The following is a 17,368-nucleotide window of genomic DNA, read 5'->3' as shown; positions in this document are numbered from 1 at the left end:
ATAATATGAGCGTATTGTATCATCCGGGCAAGGCCAATGTAGTGGCAGATGCCCTTATTAAGGTGTCTATAGGGAGCATGTAGCATGTGGAAGAAGGTAAGAAGGAGTTGGCTTGTGATGTGCACCATTTGGCTAGGATGGGTGTTAAACTGATTGACTCCACTGAGGGGAGTATATTAGTGCAAAGTAACTTCGAATATTCTTTAGTCTCAGAAGTGAAGGAGAAGCAAGACTTAGATGCTAGTTTGGTCAGACTGAAGGAGTCAGTCAAGGACCAGAAGGTAGAGGTTTTCTCCCAAGGGGGAGATGGTGTGTTGAGATTGCAGGGAAGATTGTGTGTTCCTGATGCTGATAATTTGAGGCAGAGAATTATGGCTGAAGCGCATGGTGCGTGGTATTCTATTCATCCCGGCATTACCAAGATGTACCGCGACTTGTGAAAAATCTATTGGTGGAGTGGTATGAAGAAGGATATAGCTAATTTTGTGGCAAAGTGTGTAACCTGTCAACAGATTAAGGTCAAGCACCAATGACCTGGTGGTATGATACATGAGTTTAGTATTTTGACTTGGAAGTGGGAAGAGGTGAATGTGGATTTTGTGACTGGTTTACCTCTTTTCCGGCGCCATCATGATTCCATATGAGTGATTATTGATAGGCTGACTAAGTCAGCGCATTTCTTACCTGTGCATACATCCTATTCAGCTGAGGACTATGATATATTATATACTTAGGAGTTAGTCAGGATGCATGGGGTTCCCTTGTCTATCATTTCGGATAGGGGTACTCGGTTCAGTTCTCAGTTTTGAAAGGCATTTCATAAGGGTCTTGGCACCCAAGTTTTTTTGAGTTCTGCATTTCATCCGCAGACTGATGGTCAAGCTGAGAGTACTATCCATACATTAGAGGATATCCAGAATATATTGACTATCCAAGCCGAGAGAATATATCCAGACATCAATATATTCTTGATGGACATCACTGTCAACATCACTGTCTAGACTAGTACTCCCTTCTGAATCTGAATCATCCTCTAAATCATCATTACTTGGATCCTCATCTATTGTAGGGTCAAAAGACTTGGAAGGTATATTAGAAGGAGGAGGCTTATCAGGAGGGTCGGAAGGGAATTTAGGAATAAAAGGCTTAAAATTAGGGCTAGAAGCATCACCCTCATTAATAGGGTTCAAATGTTCCCCACCTACCCCATTGTCAATTCTATTGGGGAAATCCAATTAAAGTGGGGCCTGATCAGGTTCAGTCACCCCATGTGAAACATACACCTCAAGTTCATCCTTATTTTTTAACATGTTGACAATGTCAAAAATAACCTTATCACACTTAATTTCTACCAAATAACTATTCCATTTAACAAAGAAATCACATTGAGTTGAATATCCTAGATATTTAATGTAGTCACTTAACTCAACGTAGGACATCACACTACAAAAAAATACTTTTTAGCCACGTGCAAAATCGTGGCTATATGGTACAAAAACTGTGGCTAAAAAAGTTAACCACGATTCTTTAGCCATGGTTAATAGTGTGCCCAACAGAGGCGTGGCAAGTAAATTAAACACGGTTTTAACGTTCGTGGTAACATTTAACTAGCCACAGTTTCAAGTGAATTTAGCCACCTTCATTTTCATGGGTAATTTATTGAATTTTTCGTTATCATATAATTTAACCACGGTGTTAACCGTGACAAAAAAGCCCAATTTTGTAAAAATATATTTTTGCATATCTATTAGCTATGTTATAATCGTGGAAAAAATGCCCAATTTTTTAAAAGTATTTTTTTGCACATCAATTAGCCACGGTTTTAACCGTGGCAAAAGTGGCCAGCTCTTTTATATATATATATATATATATATTCTCTTTTAAATACGCTAATAGTCTGATATTCCTGAATAATGATAGACATTCACTTATAAATTGACCATTATACACGAAGATTGATATTAATTGAAACATAATTATCAAAGTTCTGACATTGTTCAATATATAGTCACAAAAGATAAGTTCCAAACCTTAAATATTCATAAAAGTTTCACAAATACTAATGTTAAAAATTAAAGAAACACCATATCTATCGTTTGTTTCACAAAATACTAAAGGCTAAGAGGATTAATCAAAGTAGGCAATTCGCTATCAAATTTAGATTGTAAAAATCAATGAGAGTTGCCAAGTGATTCTCATTTTGTACAAGCTTTTCTTTGGTCTCTTCATATCCGGTCAACTTTTCTTTCAAGGTTTCTACCTATTTCTCAAGGTCTTCTTCAACACGTTGACGAGATATACTGCTTGAGCTACCAAGATTCATATTATGATTTCTAAACACTCCAAAAGCTTTTGAAGGACAAACATTGCCACCTAAACCATGCACACGTCCAGAATGTTCAGATCCAAACACTTTTTCAATGACGTCGTTAAGATGAGCTAGTATCTTCAAAGGAACACCATAACTGATAGCAAGTTCCTGATCTTCAGGTAGATGCTCCAATATTTTATCCTACAAGCAAAATAGATAAATGAGATATCCTTGTACCAATAAGACTTCTCTTTCATAAATTTTCAAGCAATTACAATAATTGTAACAACAACAAAAACAACATGAAATGGCCAGTGATGTTCCAATGGTTTTGGAGCTGTTAGTGCTGACTAACACAATTAGTAGTTCTTAATCCACTTATAAACTCTGGGAGGTTTAGATTTGGTAGCACCAGTACATATTGTACTCTTATGGTGTTAGTCAACTTTAGTACATATTGTACTCTTATGGTGTTAGTCAACTTTAATTAATATTTCTTTTATAAAAACAAGCAAAGCTAATTTTACCTTTAAACTATATCCTGGATGGTGATATTCCAACTCATATAACAACTTTTTTTAATTTCATTTCTTGTGCATTTCATTTTATATTAGAACACCAACATGTCGTTTGACAAATAAAAACACAGAGTAACTTGACCTCTGTAAGTCATCAACTGGTTGAGTTGCCAGATACTCAGTAGTTTAAAATTTCAGTAATATAGCTAACCAGATGGAGAATACACAAATCAATATTCATAAAACTACTAAAATGAAGGCTAGATTTAAAGCATATGTAATGTCCCAAACAATATACCAAAAAGGAAATGGGAAGAATGAAACACAAAAGGAAGTGTATTTCATTCACTACTTCACAGAAACTATAAAGACTTCCCAAATTTTAGCCTAACTCTTTAGGGCATTGGATGTTAATGAAAAGAATGGAAAATCACAATTAGCATCGCACAGTAGCCCTGACTAGATACAAACTAAAGCAGTTAGTTACATAAATAATGGATAAACCATAGGGTGGTCTACTGGTTTCACTAGTTAGATAGGAACAATAACAACAATAGTATCCACCACTTAAGTGACAAGAAAATCATGCGATCCAAAGAAGATGAAAGACGAACAATAACACATTGACACCCAGAAATAGCATCAGCGAAAAGGTACAATCCACAAAGTCAACCATGTCAAACACCACCAGCTCCAAAACAATAGAAATTAACAAAGAGAACTCTAACATCTCATGAAAAAAATGCAGCTGACAGATTTAAAGAGAAGAATTGAAGGCAGAGAACTCCGCAGATCCAGAAGCAAAGAAGATGGACATGATATGGTTCTTCCTTGGAGAAAATGAGAGATTACAGAGACGGATACAAATGGGATTGAATATAGAGTGATAATTACTAAGGATCTGTTGTTGCTGTGGTGAAATAACAGTTAGTAATAAGCACAGGAGGAACCGAAACAACACGATTACAACAACAATAACGCCTCGATCGCAACAAGCTGGATATAGAACAATAACAACAATAATATAATCCATTGTGATCGAACACGTAGGATCATGCGAGGGTAGAGTGTACACACGTAACAACATAACCTAGTGCAAAATTGTGGGAGGATACAGCGTACGCAGACAACAACGACAACATACAAGTGAATCTGTGAAGGGTAGGGTATACACAGATATTACCCCCCATCTTTGGTACGTGGTAGAGAAGTTGCTAAAAACTATATATTCGAAATCATAAACAGCACTCAACCCACGAACAAGAAACTATATATTCGAAATCATAAACATCACTCAACCCACGAACAAGAAATTTCAGACAAAAATAAAATTGTACATGAATAAATCAACACCAAAACTGAAATTTGAATATGGACAAGTTAATGAATCTTACAGCTAAAATCTTCCTTTCTTCATTCACAAAATTGTCATCCTTCTTCAGTAAAGTTGATAAAATAACCTCACTTCGACACACAGGTCTTCCCAATTTTTGTTCCTACCATTGACCAAGTATATGTAAATAAAAAATAAGTAGCATGAAACACATTTTATAAAATGATTTTCAAATAAAATTTAAGATTAAGAAACTTACCATCTGACGACCTCTCCTTGCATTGTTTTTGCTACCACTAGCATGCGAAACTTCAAGTTTCTTTCTGTTTTTTGCATTTTGTTCACATTGTTTCTATAATTCTCAAACATCAGTTTGGTTATAAGAAGTAGAAGGTCACAAACACTAAGTTGTACAAATAAAAACTACCTTCATCTTCTCGTCAGGATAGTGATGCACAAAAGCAATCACTCAACAACAGAATCAACTTCTTTGGGAGTTTTCTCAAGAATCTCTTATTTACTTTTATTGGGATAGAAGTTGTTATTTTGTAACTTATATTTAAAGGACCTCCACCTATCTCGTAAAGATTGCATCACCCAATCAACTCCACTGTCATAATCAAACTCAAAATACTCCTTCAAATATCTTTGTAATTCATAAATCAATATATATCAAAAAAATATAAACTAATTGAATGACAATAAACCTAGGTAGTTACCTCAATAAGATCCCACATTACTTGTTTTTTCTCTTTTGGCATCTTATCCCATCTCACAACTGATATGGGACAAAATACAGACTTTTGAGAAAGTCTGCCTAAAAATCTCACAGGCAAGTGTGAACCATTATCACTTCCTTGTCCATCTCCATTGAGTTCCACCATAACTTTATTATTTTTTTTTAAGTTCCAAACTCGATCTACTTGCATCTTTTACGTTGTAACTTCTCCGGTCAAAGTATCAATTATTTTAACAAGCAATTAGCTTTAATCAAAAATAATAACATCAAAAAATAATAAGGAATAAAATGAAATTACTTCTAACCTTTAATTTGGACAAGTAGCGTCTCCTCTTTCACTTATGAGCTAGCTTCATTAGAGCTTGAAGAAGAAATTAGCTTGCCAACACTGAGAGTAGGAGTTGCCATATTGTCATTCACAACATGGTCATCTTGTTGATCCAAATCTTGGGAAGTTACGTTATTATTGTCAGCTTGTCATCCTCATAGGCTTGTAATAATGATTGTGTTGACTTCTTGCGTTTCTATTTCATATTTTTCTAGATTGAGACTTCTCCTGCAGAGACTACTTAAAAGCAAATACAAAACTTAGAGACAACAATTTCCAATGGCTAGAGATGTCAGTTCATCCAAAACCTCAAAACTCTTTGAATTCAGTAGTGCATAAATGACATGCATCATTGTTTGTACACATTTTCAGATTTAGTAAAGGAAATTTCCATTTAGTGTCATGCCTTTATACTGGGAACATTTCATCGACTCATACCTGCGCAAGTTTTGCAGATTTGCTCTTTATTCTGGAGTCGCTGCCTACATTTAGTAGGATTAAAAGAAAAATAAGAACAAGAACCATAACTTAGCTTTAATATGCTACCTTATCAAAAAAATGAAATATACATCACATAAAATAGGGAGAAAAGAATACTGCAACTACAATAAGTCACTGAAAAGAGAAAAAAATAACATTGTATTTTATAAAGATTACAAACCGCTTCAATGTTCCCTCCTCATACGTGTATTTTATAAAGATAAAAAAAAATATTTAAAGGTTCAGATTTGAAATAAAAGAGGAGGGTTATCGAGGGTCAATCAGAAATAGCCTCTCTACCCCCATAAAGCAGAAGGGGTAAGGTTGTGTACATCTTACACATAATTTGTTGTTGTAGTTGTAATGGTCGGGCACCTGATGCTCCATATTTAGGTAATTTTATTTACGGTTTTACTGAATGGATTACTTTTTTGTTGCTTAGGTCTACAGAACAATGTCTGACAGAAAAGAATCTATTTTAGATTTAGCAAAATTTGTTAACAAGGATATGCAAGTCAAGCGTACTGGTGGAAGACAAGTGGTAGGAACACTTAAAGACAAGAGAGATTTAACCTTTTTAGATATGGAGAAAGAAAGGATGTTCTTTATGGCTGATTTAAAATCTTATGAGATTACTTGTAACTTTTAGAGAGGCTTCACAACTTGTTCAGTTTACCTTTACAATTATACATAACTTTCCATTTAAAAAAGAATTAACAGATCAAACTTTTATGTCCAGGAAAACCGCTTGCAGCAGTTCAAGCTACCAGTTACGGTGCTCTGCATTGGCGTATATCTGCTGGTTGAACTGTTCGGTATAGCTCAGATATGTGATATTGACATCTTGTTTTACATATGGTTAGTGTTCAACATATTCCTATCTTGAAGTTCTGTTTCGTATTTACTGGTCTATCCATCAGCAAGATTTTGTAGCAGTCTTGTCTAAGGTACTACTGATAAGGCTCACAAAAACTAGTTTCCTTTTCCAAAGAAATTGAAACCCATATTTTGTATAAGACATTGAGTACCTTAGAGATACTAAGCCATTGACCAAGGCACAAAACTTTGAAGAAATACTTTGAACCAAATCGTTGTTACCACATCTTTTAAAAAATAATCAAACCTTAAAAATATTGGTTCCCAACATTAAAATCCATCAAAACCCATAAAAATTCTCATTCTTAACAACTAAAAAATCCTTCAAAATTCTCATTCTAGAAAATTCATCAAAACCCATCCAAAATTTTCCATCTTTTAAAAAATAATCAAACCTTAAAAATATTGGTTCCCAACATCAAAATCCATCAAAACCCATAAAAATACCCATTCTTAACAACTAAAAAATTCCTCAAAATTCTCATTCTAGAAAATCCATCAAAACCAATCAAAATTTTCAATCTTAACAACTAGAAAATTCACAAAACATATCAAATTGCAGATTTCGTAAGCTCACAATTTAAATAAATAAGAAAAATATAGAATCTTATTTTCAATTTTGACCTTAAAAACTCTAAATTGCAACAATTTATTACCTGAAAGAAGTACTTGTATCACCTTCCGCTACTGTTGAAGCTAGAAATATTGCAGAATTAATTTTCGGGAGAATTGATTCCGCTAATATTCAACTACTACTGAAGCTATCTTGGTGTGGAGCATTGTATCTTTGTTTCTGTCCAATTACGAACTAGCTAGGGCTAAATGGTGTGGAACCTTTAGTTTTTGAGGGGGGAAAATTTGTCTTAGGATGGAAAGGGAGAGAAAAGTGGGAAATAATAAAATTTTGGAGGTAAATAAAAAAATAAAATTTATCTTTTGGAGGGATTGAAATATTTCAGCGCCTATTTTAGCCACGATATATTTGCCACATTCTCTAAAGCGTAGAGAACTTTTTAACTTTTTGTTAATTTAGCTACGATTTTTGTAATCGTGGGTAAAACGCATTTTTTTGGTAGTGTCATATCAACATCTTTATCGAAAACTCAGTCACAAACCCACCAATATATTCAGGTGGGGGACCAAATTCTATTTCACCCCATGATACCATCGTTACAAGCACAAAAGTCACTGAAAGATACCTGAAAAAGCAACAATTCAACCACAAAAACACATTGAAATCAGTAAATAAAGAGAAATAACACCCCACCCCACCCTAGCCACCCCCACTTGAGACACACCCAAAAAGAATTCTAAGTTGTACATGTTACTACAACACCGTAACAGTAACAACAACATATGCAAAAAAATCGACAAACATCCAACAAACACATAAGTCAATATGTTTATGTTTGCATCAATTTCAGTAAATTATGTTTTTCCCCCAAAAAAATACAACTTCGAAGAATCCATCAAATCGACAAAATTAAACATAAACGTTTTATATGCATAAGTCAATATGTTCATATTTGCATCAATTTCACTAAATTATGACCTAAAAAATATTTCCCCCAAAAAAAACCCAACTTAGAAAAATTTATGATTAGAGACATTAAAACTACAATACACAGAACCCTAACCTGTAAATCCTCACTCCTAGGTTAATACGTTTTTCCCTCAGTAAATTTTTCTCTCAAAACCTTCGATCTCCTTCGAGTGTGAGCTTAGAGTGTAAGTCGCGACAGATAGGAGAGAAAAATCGAAGAAGAGAGAGAGAAATGAAAAATGAATCATTTCAAATGATTGGGATATTTTATCACAATCGGGTCGGGTTATTGGGTTAAACCCAACCTTTTTAACCTTTTAATAATTAAATTATTATTTAAAAAGAGAGTGCAAACCACACGCCTAAGGTTTACTGCAGATATGATCAAAATGGTATATTTATAAGGGATTAAATAAGAATCGTGAGGTAACAGTTGGTATTGAAAGTTTAAGTGTCTTTTTGAAAATCTCGGATAATATCAGTGGAATAATTATGTATTTACTCTAAAAAAAAGATTTTAGATGTAAGGTGGCTATTTGATTTGTATACAAAAATCAATAATATAATTGTCATATCTAGTAATGAAATTTCTCATAGATTATCTCATAAAATAATAAGGCTAGTAAAGTGTTTGTTTTAAGCCCCAAAATTTTTGAGACCCCAAAAAATTTAATATGAATTTTTATGATTTTAGTTTCACTTAAAATAATATTAAAGATTGTAAAATATAAAGATAAAAAATTTAAATTAAATAAAAAATAAAGAAGAACTATCTACATTTTATAAAAATATTTTAGAATTTTTGTCAAATCTTCATATTAATAAATAAAGTTTTCACAATAATATTCAAGGTAATGCTGCAAACAAATGACTAACATTTTATTAATTAATTATTTCTTACTTTTATAAATTATAGTTTTAATTTGGTTATAAATAATAATATTATTTTGTGAAGTTAAATGTTTAATGCCTTTTATGTACAACACATTAAAATATTGGGATTACAATGACTCACAGAATTGAAAATATGCCTAAAACGTTTGATCTCACTATGCAACCATCCAAGTTCATCGTCAGAATACGAAAACGAGTTAACGCTCGCACTGTCTCCAAATTAGTCGTAAGGAATTTAAAAAAAAAATACGAAGAGAAGAGTATCAATCACAAGGAATTAAAAAAAAAGTATGAAGAGAGTTGCAAGGACTTAAGATAAAAGACATCCGCGAAAGTGAAAATAGCCACCACTGAATTGGCTAAGGAATTGGGTACAAAATTTAGTTGATTTTAGAAGTGATTCCGCTCTATTGTAGTTCTTGAGCAATACAAAAAGTGTATCTTGGATTGATTTTAAAAGAGAACTGTACAACATTAGATAGTGTGTTTTATTGATATTGGAAGTGAACTGTCGATCTGTCAAGAGCATTAGATAGTTCAAATATGTTTACTATGTTTATTGATTTTCATTCTGTCAAGATAAATTGTAAGCTTCGAAATAGATAGTTCATTCTGTTAGTTTGCTTTTTTGAACAAATTCTCGATCAATACACAAATTTCCATTCTGGCAAGTTGCTAATCATAGGATTGGAAAATGAATATACTTGAGTGAAATACTTACTCATAGCCTGTGTAACTCTTTCCCCATCTGCGAGAGTCGAACTTAGTGGGTTTTACAATTTTAACTGGTCAACATGTATAACCAGGCCCTGAAGCCTTTAATGTGAAGTTCTTAGTTACTCTCACTTCGTATTGGTCATTCCAGCAGCACCAACACTAACTAGGAATGAGCTAACAGCAATGGCCGAGTCTTTTGGGTTGGGCTCTCCTGTTTGGTTTATAACATTGGTGCTTTCATTGAGAGTCCCATGCGTGGAGGCCGTGACTCGGAGTGGTGGCCTATGTGCCAGTAGTGGTGGCCTGGACCCGAGGGGTGCCAGCCGTAACCAACTGGGCATAGCTGTGACCAACGAGGAGCCCGTGACTCGGAGTGGTGGCTGCCAGTAGTGGTGGCTTGGACCAGCGAGGAACAAACCACGTATGGAGCCGCGTCTCCGAGTGGTGGCCTGTGTGTCAGTAGTGCTGGTCTGGACCCAAGAGAGGTGCCAGTTGTGACCAACTGGGCATAGCCATGACCAACGAGGAACAAACCACGTATGGAGCCGCGTCTCGGAGTGGTGGCCAGTGTGTCAGTGGTGGCCTGGATCCAAGAGGGGTGCCAGCCGTGACCAATGAGGTCGTTGGTTCTCAAGCGGAGACGATTGTAATGAACCAATGTCCCACATTGGAAAAAAAGAGAAATGCTAAGGGGTTATAAGTCAATGGGTTCTCCCACCTATTAAACTAGTTTTTTGGGTTGGACTCTCCTGTTTAGTTTATAACACCATCTGGTGGAGAAAGGATAAAACAAAAAGTATCAGCTAAGAACCACCTACACCTTCCTACGCAAAGTAATCTCCTTACAACACGATAGCGATGGGAAGTGAAGACATGTTTCAAATATAATGTTTAATATTGGTACTAAAAATAAACTAAACAAATATATTCATTTGGTATGGTGAAAAATGTTCTCGGTGAAATATATCTTCCGCAAAACAGGTTTTTGATCTAATTTTTTTCATATATTTAAGTCAGTGTAGGTTAAAAATTAAGTCATGATAAGATAAAACATCTTATCCAAATTATAATTATGTATTAAATTTAAAAATTCTTACTTTTTTTATAATAAATATAATTAACAATACTAATATTAGGAAGTAAAAATAAACTCCTACTCAAAAAGAAAATTTTCTATGACAAACTCAGACGTATTTTAAGGAAGCTTCGAGCGCATATGACAGCAGTTGCTAATGCTACTCTCTCTTGAAGGATATAAACAATTATAAAATAATCTCACACACACACAGATATATATATATATATATATATATTACTAGATAAGTATGTCCGTATTTTGCACGGGCCTAACATGAAAAGTATATATGTTTGTTTCAAATGATGAAATTGAAGAATAAAAATTTAGGAAATTATTTTTCGTGCGCTCGATAAACTGTTGAATGATATAAGAGACAATAATTTGGATAAATTGTATATCTATTTCTTGAACAGAACTAATAGGATATCATCCGTAAACAAAAAGGATAGAAAGTTATACACCGATAAAATTCACATAAAGAAAATTGAAGTAGAAAGAAAAAAGAAAATTGATTCTTGTGCCACTATGATATACTATATTATGGCTATACTTTATTCAGTTTCTCTATATTCACTGTTTATTTTTCGCTTTTAGATTGTATATCTGAGTGCAACAGAAAAAACAAATAATTACTTGCACAACTATACATTAACGATTGTCCATCAAGAGCCTAGACTTAGAGGATTTTCAGTTATATCAAAATCGTGATTATAAGAGGATTTTTAGTTATATCAAAATCATGATTATACTTTGACCTGCTCTAAATGCTCGATCCTTTTATAAAGGAATTCAGAATAAATATTGATATTCAATTAAATTTTTAATAAGCAAGTAGGCGACCTCGTTTCTTGGTTCAAGTCATTGATGTTTAATAAGTAAGTGAAATATACGTAAATAAAGTGGACTTTTATTGAACATATAAAGTAATATGTGATGATCCTGAAGTGATCTCCATACAAAATCTCATAATTCGAAGGAAATTCAAATGTTAAAAATTGACAAATTTTGATTTAACTGAAGTCACGGAATGCTAACTTGTATAGAGATTTACCAATCTTGTTTCCTCATAATGCTCAATATGTAGCCTCAAAAATGCGATTTTTTCTTTTTTTTTCTTTCACTAAAGTTGTCTCTATTTTTAGGAGGATATGGCTCTAAAATGAACTATAACTGAACATGGTACCTGAAAGGAGTTTAAGTAACCAAAGTGGTTAATGTATGCTATTGTTGATGTTTAACCACATTTAGAATCTATTATAAAAGAAATAAACGACACCTTAGTGAGTTAGTCTCTTGTTCCTTCTTGTCAAGGTCATTCTTTAACATTTCAAACACAAGTTAGTTTTTCGTCCCATGAGAGATGGAACTGCTTTCAAGTCGAGCAACCTCGAATAACTACAAAATTGAGAAGTTAAGGACTACCTTAAAAATTTTATGTTTAAATCTTTGAATTAAGCACTTTTAATCTTATCAGGTTGCAAAAAAAATTCTTCTCTATCTTCACACAACTCTCCTTGTTTAAAACAGAATGACCTGCTTTGACTTGACATTAATTTTAAAAAAATAATGAAAATTTTTAAATTTTGTGGTCTTAAATTAAAGTTACGTCAAATTTACTTTAATTCTGTCGTCTCAAAGATGTCACGTGAAAAATTAAAATTAAAGTGTTCTCAAAAGAAAAGGAGTCATTTTTTTAAAACAGATTAAAAAGAAAAGTACGTCATTATTTTGTAAATGGGGGGTGTATAATTTTGAAATATGAAACCTCTTATGCTAGAAGGAGTAAAATAATTATTCGGCTGCTATAGACATAACCACATGAACTTTTATTGAATAAGTAAAATAAAATGTGATAAATCATGAAGTGATCTCCATAAAAAATCCTACAGTTCGAAAGAAATTCATATATCAAAAGCTGAACAACATTTGCGATTTTGACAATAATTGCTTTTAAATGAAGACAAGGAATGCTCTAAAAGAATTATGCCATATCTTTTTCAGTATTTTCATGTAAAAGAATTATTTGATTGCTTTAGACATAACCAAACATCTTGGGTGCATTAAGATTTTTCCTTTTTCATTGAAAATTTATTTTATTAGATGACAATTTAATGTACGAATGTTGTTATAAATAATGACCTAAAGCAAAAGATATTCAAGATTATATCCAATAGGAACAAATGACTTATCGGTCATTGAAAAGAAAATAAAGTTTTAACCAAAAAATTTTATAAACAATTCAAAATAACAGTATTATAAAAAAAAAAAAAAAGTATGTTTGAATAAATTTATTTTACTAAATGTAGTTTTAACTGCTTCAACGTTAAGATAGTAAAATAAAATCAGAGAAGTTTCAACAATAAACAGCTAGTAATTGGTGATAATATAAAGAGGAGAAAAAATTAAAAATACCTATAGCTTACTTCTTTCTGAAGGAGTAGCAGCTGCGGCAGCGTCCGTCGATGTTGAAATTGCAGCAACACAAAACTTTTCTGAAATCTCATCTATACCATTTTTATAAATAACAGGACACTTCTTTAGCCACGGAATACAAAGTGAGCACTTAAAACAAATATGCATAAGTGGATAATGAAGAGTTTATTGTTCTATAACGTCAACAAGTTTTGCACTTAAAAATAAAGCGCAAAATCTTAAATCCGTATAGAAATAGTTGTTTTACACAAAATGGTACTTCAACCTAAAATAATTCTTTTGTTGACTGATTTTTTAAAAAAAATTAAGAAATAGAATTAGAAGTCAAAGAAAAATCAATTTTCATTGAAGAAAAAGTTGGCATTCATATTTAAATCAAAGAAAGGTCCACTTAATTTCAATGTTTAAGTTTCTTTTTATTTGAAGTCTAGCATTCTTCTTTTCAAGAGTTGATTTAAGGACATATTGTCATATATTGACCCGTATGATCCCAAGATTCGCTTATACATTAGGGTGTAGTAAAAAAAAAGTCTATATTGATTAACACATAACTAATCTGCTATCCTGACTTTGTAAGTAGCAGGGCAGTCGAGACTCCATGCATTACAACCTCTTAATTGAAGAGCTGAGAGTCACTCACAAACAATCCATCTAAAATGGCTAAGATATATAGTGTAGACAATTCAACTTAATATAACATCATCTTACCTTCAAGTATAATCCAATCCAGAGCTCTGACTTCTTTATCGGCAAGATATTTGTCTTGAGAAGAGATCAAAGAAAAATCTTAGCAATCTAATTAGAAAAGCAATGTTCCCTATTCAGATAAAGAAGTCTTTTCACGTTAGGATTCGACAGACGTGACTAAACTACAATAAAAATCTATATGTAAGTTCTTTTAAGACGCCTTCACAGATTAAGCCCTAGCTAATTTAGTAGAAATATACCTATATAGGATACTAATTAGAATGTGACACATCTAATTCTTAGCCTCCCACGGCTTCTTTTATAATTTAAGATGCTTTTACAGAAAGCGATAACAACTTAAGGCGAATTGAATCAACTGGCCTGCTGATTTATACGCTGCAAATGTTGTCTTTTGATGGCTCTTCTCACCGCACCCAAAGCATTCTCAATAATGGAGTTTTCACTAGTCAACAATAAAATGTATCTTCAATAATTTTATCATCTAAATTTTGTCCTTACAATAATCAAGAGATGAAAACGATAAGCAATTTTTTTGTAGCTAAAGATATTATTTATTTTCTAAAAAGAAACAATCAGATTGTGTATAATCAGAATTAGAACGATCATATTTCTAGAATTTGAAAAGACTCCTCAAGTAAATAGAATTACAATCATAATTTATTTTAACTAAAAGTTTGATCTTTCATTCAACATCCTTGATATTCAGCCACTACAATAACAACAATAATATATCAATATAGTCTGACAAAGTAAAGTATGAAAGTATAGAGTGTACGTAGGCCTTACATCTACCACGGATGTGAGATAGAGAGTTGTTGCCAATCTATTCTAACTCAAAGCAAAAACAGTTTGGAATAACATTCAATAGCAAAAACAGTTTGGAATAACATTCAATCACTAAAATAGAAAATCTAAAGAGAACTGAAGAGAAATTCGAAAAAAAAAAATGTATACACTTAGGGGTCGTTTGGTTTGAAAACAAAGTTATGATAAAATTAGTTATGTTAGATTAGTTGTTATCGAATTAGTTATCTTGTTATTATTTTTCAGTGGTTGTTTGGTTTGTGATACTATTATTATTTTTTAGTAGTTGTTTGGTTTGTGATATTAAAAATAATATGCATTGCATTCTTTCTAAGAATAAATAGTTTGTTTGCAAAAATACTCTCACATTTTTTAGCTTAATTATTTCTCTTCATATTAAACCATACAAAAGAAATTGAAAGTTACTAATTTTTTTATTAACTTTAGTAGCATTTTTTCCTAAAAATACATGTTAAGAAATTTATGTTAATATTTTTTAAATGTATATGAAGCTTTAATATTTCATGTTAAATTACTTATTTTGTCCTAAATTTTATAAAATGTTGATAATGCCATTTTTTGATTAAAAAAAATCACCATAAAAAAATGTTAAAAAGTATTGCTCTCATTTTTTCATTATTTAGTATCATTAATATTTGGAGAGTTAAATTCTATTTTTTTTTAAAATAAATTTTCAAACATTTTTAGCTATATATAAAAAGTAATTTATATTTAATAATTAAGCATGAACTAAGTTAGAAAGGGAATATCAAGATATTTTAATTACTTATCCATGATAAATTTATTAAGAAAAATAAAATTTGAAGTACGATTAATAAACATTTCTACAAAATAGAAAGACAATAAATCCTTGAATCAATTTTGAATTTGATTGTATAAATAATTTTTATGGCGTCACTGTCATTTTTCCATGAATCATCACTTTTGTAGTACTTAATATAAGTTCAAATAATTATTCAAATGAATTATTAAAAAAATAAATAATAATAATAATAATAATAATAATAATAATAACTTATATATTGGTAGTGGGGAAATAATAATAATAGTAGTAATAGTAATAGTAATAGTAAAGAAAAATATTAATAATAATAATAGTAGTAATAGTATAAAATCCTCTGTTTTATATTCCTTATGGGTGCCGTATTTATGTTATGTCATCTGCTTCTGTGCTTTACTATGTGTTTGTGGGATATCTTGTGCCTCGAGCCGGGGGTCTTTCGGAAACAGCCTTTCTACTTCATCAGAGGTAGAGGTATGGACTGCGTACATCTTACCCCCCAGACCCCACTAAGTGGGAATACACTGGGTTTGTTGTTGTTGTAGTATAAAAATGAATAATAATAATAATAATAATAATAATAATAATAATAATAATAATAATAATAGCGTGACAAAATAGTAGTACCAATGGTCACATTGTAAAAAGGAGTTGGAATGTCGCTTATTTCACATAAACTGAATTACATAAAATCATGAACGGACCTGAACACTAATGAAAAATAAATCGAGATTAAAAAACACAACCATCAGTGCGTCAGGCCTCAAACAAGCAGTTGGTGTTCTTGATATATCTTATTTAGAGCTTGTAAAGATTGTTAAAGATAAACATTAGTAATTGCGTATTTTTGCAGAATCAAAATAAGAGGGAAAAAAAAGAGTAGAATATGTGTATTTTTGCTGAAGAATATAGAAGAATTTCATCAAATATTATTTGAATAGAATCGTAAAAGTTCTTATTTTATATAAGTTAAAATTCTAATTGATATAGAAGTCTTAACTATTAAAATTTCTTACCTACATTAAAATTCGCTATTATTATTATTATTTTCAATTGTAGAATAATAATTAAAAGTGTAAGACGATTTGTTTTACTACGGATAATTTTAATGAAGGATAAAAAATTCAAATCACTTTTTTAGTCTTCGCGTTTTAAATATATTATATAGATTATTTAGAATTTTAATATTATTAGAATTTACCTTATGGAAATCTTACTTAATTACATGTATCAATATATATTACTCTCCTATTATTAAAAGCTGATAAATCAAATTTAGTTAATTTATAATTCTTAAACTAATAAAAAAAATATTAGTTGTCATTAATTCTAATGACTTTTAATAAGGAAAGGTTTTAACATAGATATATTTAATTCATTTTCAACTCTTAAATATTAGGAAAAAATAGTGAAAAGATGATTTTGTCTAAAGTAAAGATTTTTAATAAAAAATAAAAAGTTCAAACAACATTTTAAAGGTTCTTCACGTTTTTAATATATTATATTATATTATTATTATATATGTAATTTATTTACATAATAATAATAATAATAATAATAATAATAATAATAATATAATAGCATATGTATAGTGTAAACACCTAATTTTTTATCAAACCTAAGTGTTTTTGCCATTTTAGTGTTCAATTTCGTTTTAGGATCTAAATTAGATATTTTAAATTTATCTTATTTTTACTAAATTTATTTTAAAATTTTGAAAAAAAAAAAAACTACAAAAATAGAGTCACATTTTAAATAAGTTTTTACTTTCATTTTTTAGTTTTTATTTGTTTATTTATTTTTT

General features: G+C 31.2%; 1 protein-coding gene across 1 annotated transcript; it reads right to left on the bottom strand.

The window, feature by feature from the left end:
- Positions 1 to 2,151: 2,151 nt before the first annotated feature.
- Positions 2,152 to 5,046, bottom strand: LOC107855476. The gene is made up of 4 exons (XM_047407865.1): positions 4,882 to 5,046; positions 4,422 to 4,514; positions 4,224 to 4,325; positions 2,152 to 2,512 (listed from the first exon to the last, which is right to left on the bottom strand). Exons 1-4 carry the CDS (start codon positions 5,044 to 5,046, stop codon positions 2,261 to 2,263), a joined length of 612 nt encoding a protein of 203 aa, XP_047263821.1. The 3' UTR covers positions 2,152 to 2,260.
- Between the last annotated feature and the right edge of the window lie 12,322 nt (positions 5,047 to 17,368).

This window comes from Capsicum annuum, chromosome 2 (assembly GCF_002878395.1).
Source record: "Capsicum annuum cultivar UCD-10X-F1 chromosome 2, UCD10Xv1.1, whole genome shotgun sequence".
Classification (NCBI taxonomy): domain Eukaryota; kingdom Viridiplantae; phylum Streptophyta; class Magnoliopsida; order Solanales; family Solanaceae; genus Capsicum; species Capsicum annuum.
The sequence above is the reverse complement of the archived record's forward strand: the minus strand, read 5'-3'. Positions and strand labels throughout refer to the sequence as shown.

Coding starts and splice junctions, on each gene's coding strand:
- LOC107855476 (XM_047407865.1), bottom strand. CDS start 5,046: ATGGTGGAACTCAATGGAGATGGACAAGGAAGTGATAATGGTTCACAC. Junction 4,326..4,421: donor CAAGGAGAGGTCGTCAGATG/GTAAGTTTCTTA, acceptor GGTCAATGGTAG/GAACAAAAATTGGGAAGACC. Junction 2,513..4,223: donor AAGAAAGGAAGATTTTAGCT/GTAAGATTCATT, acceptor TTTTGCTTGTAG/GATAAAATATTGGAGCATCT.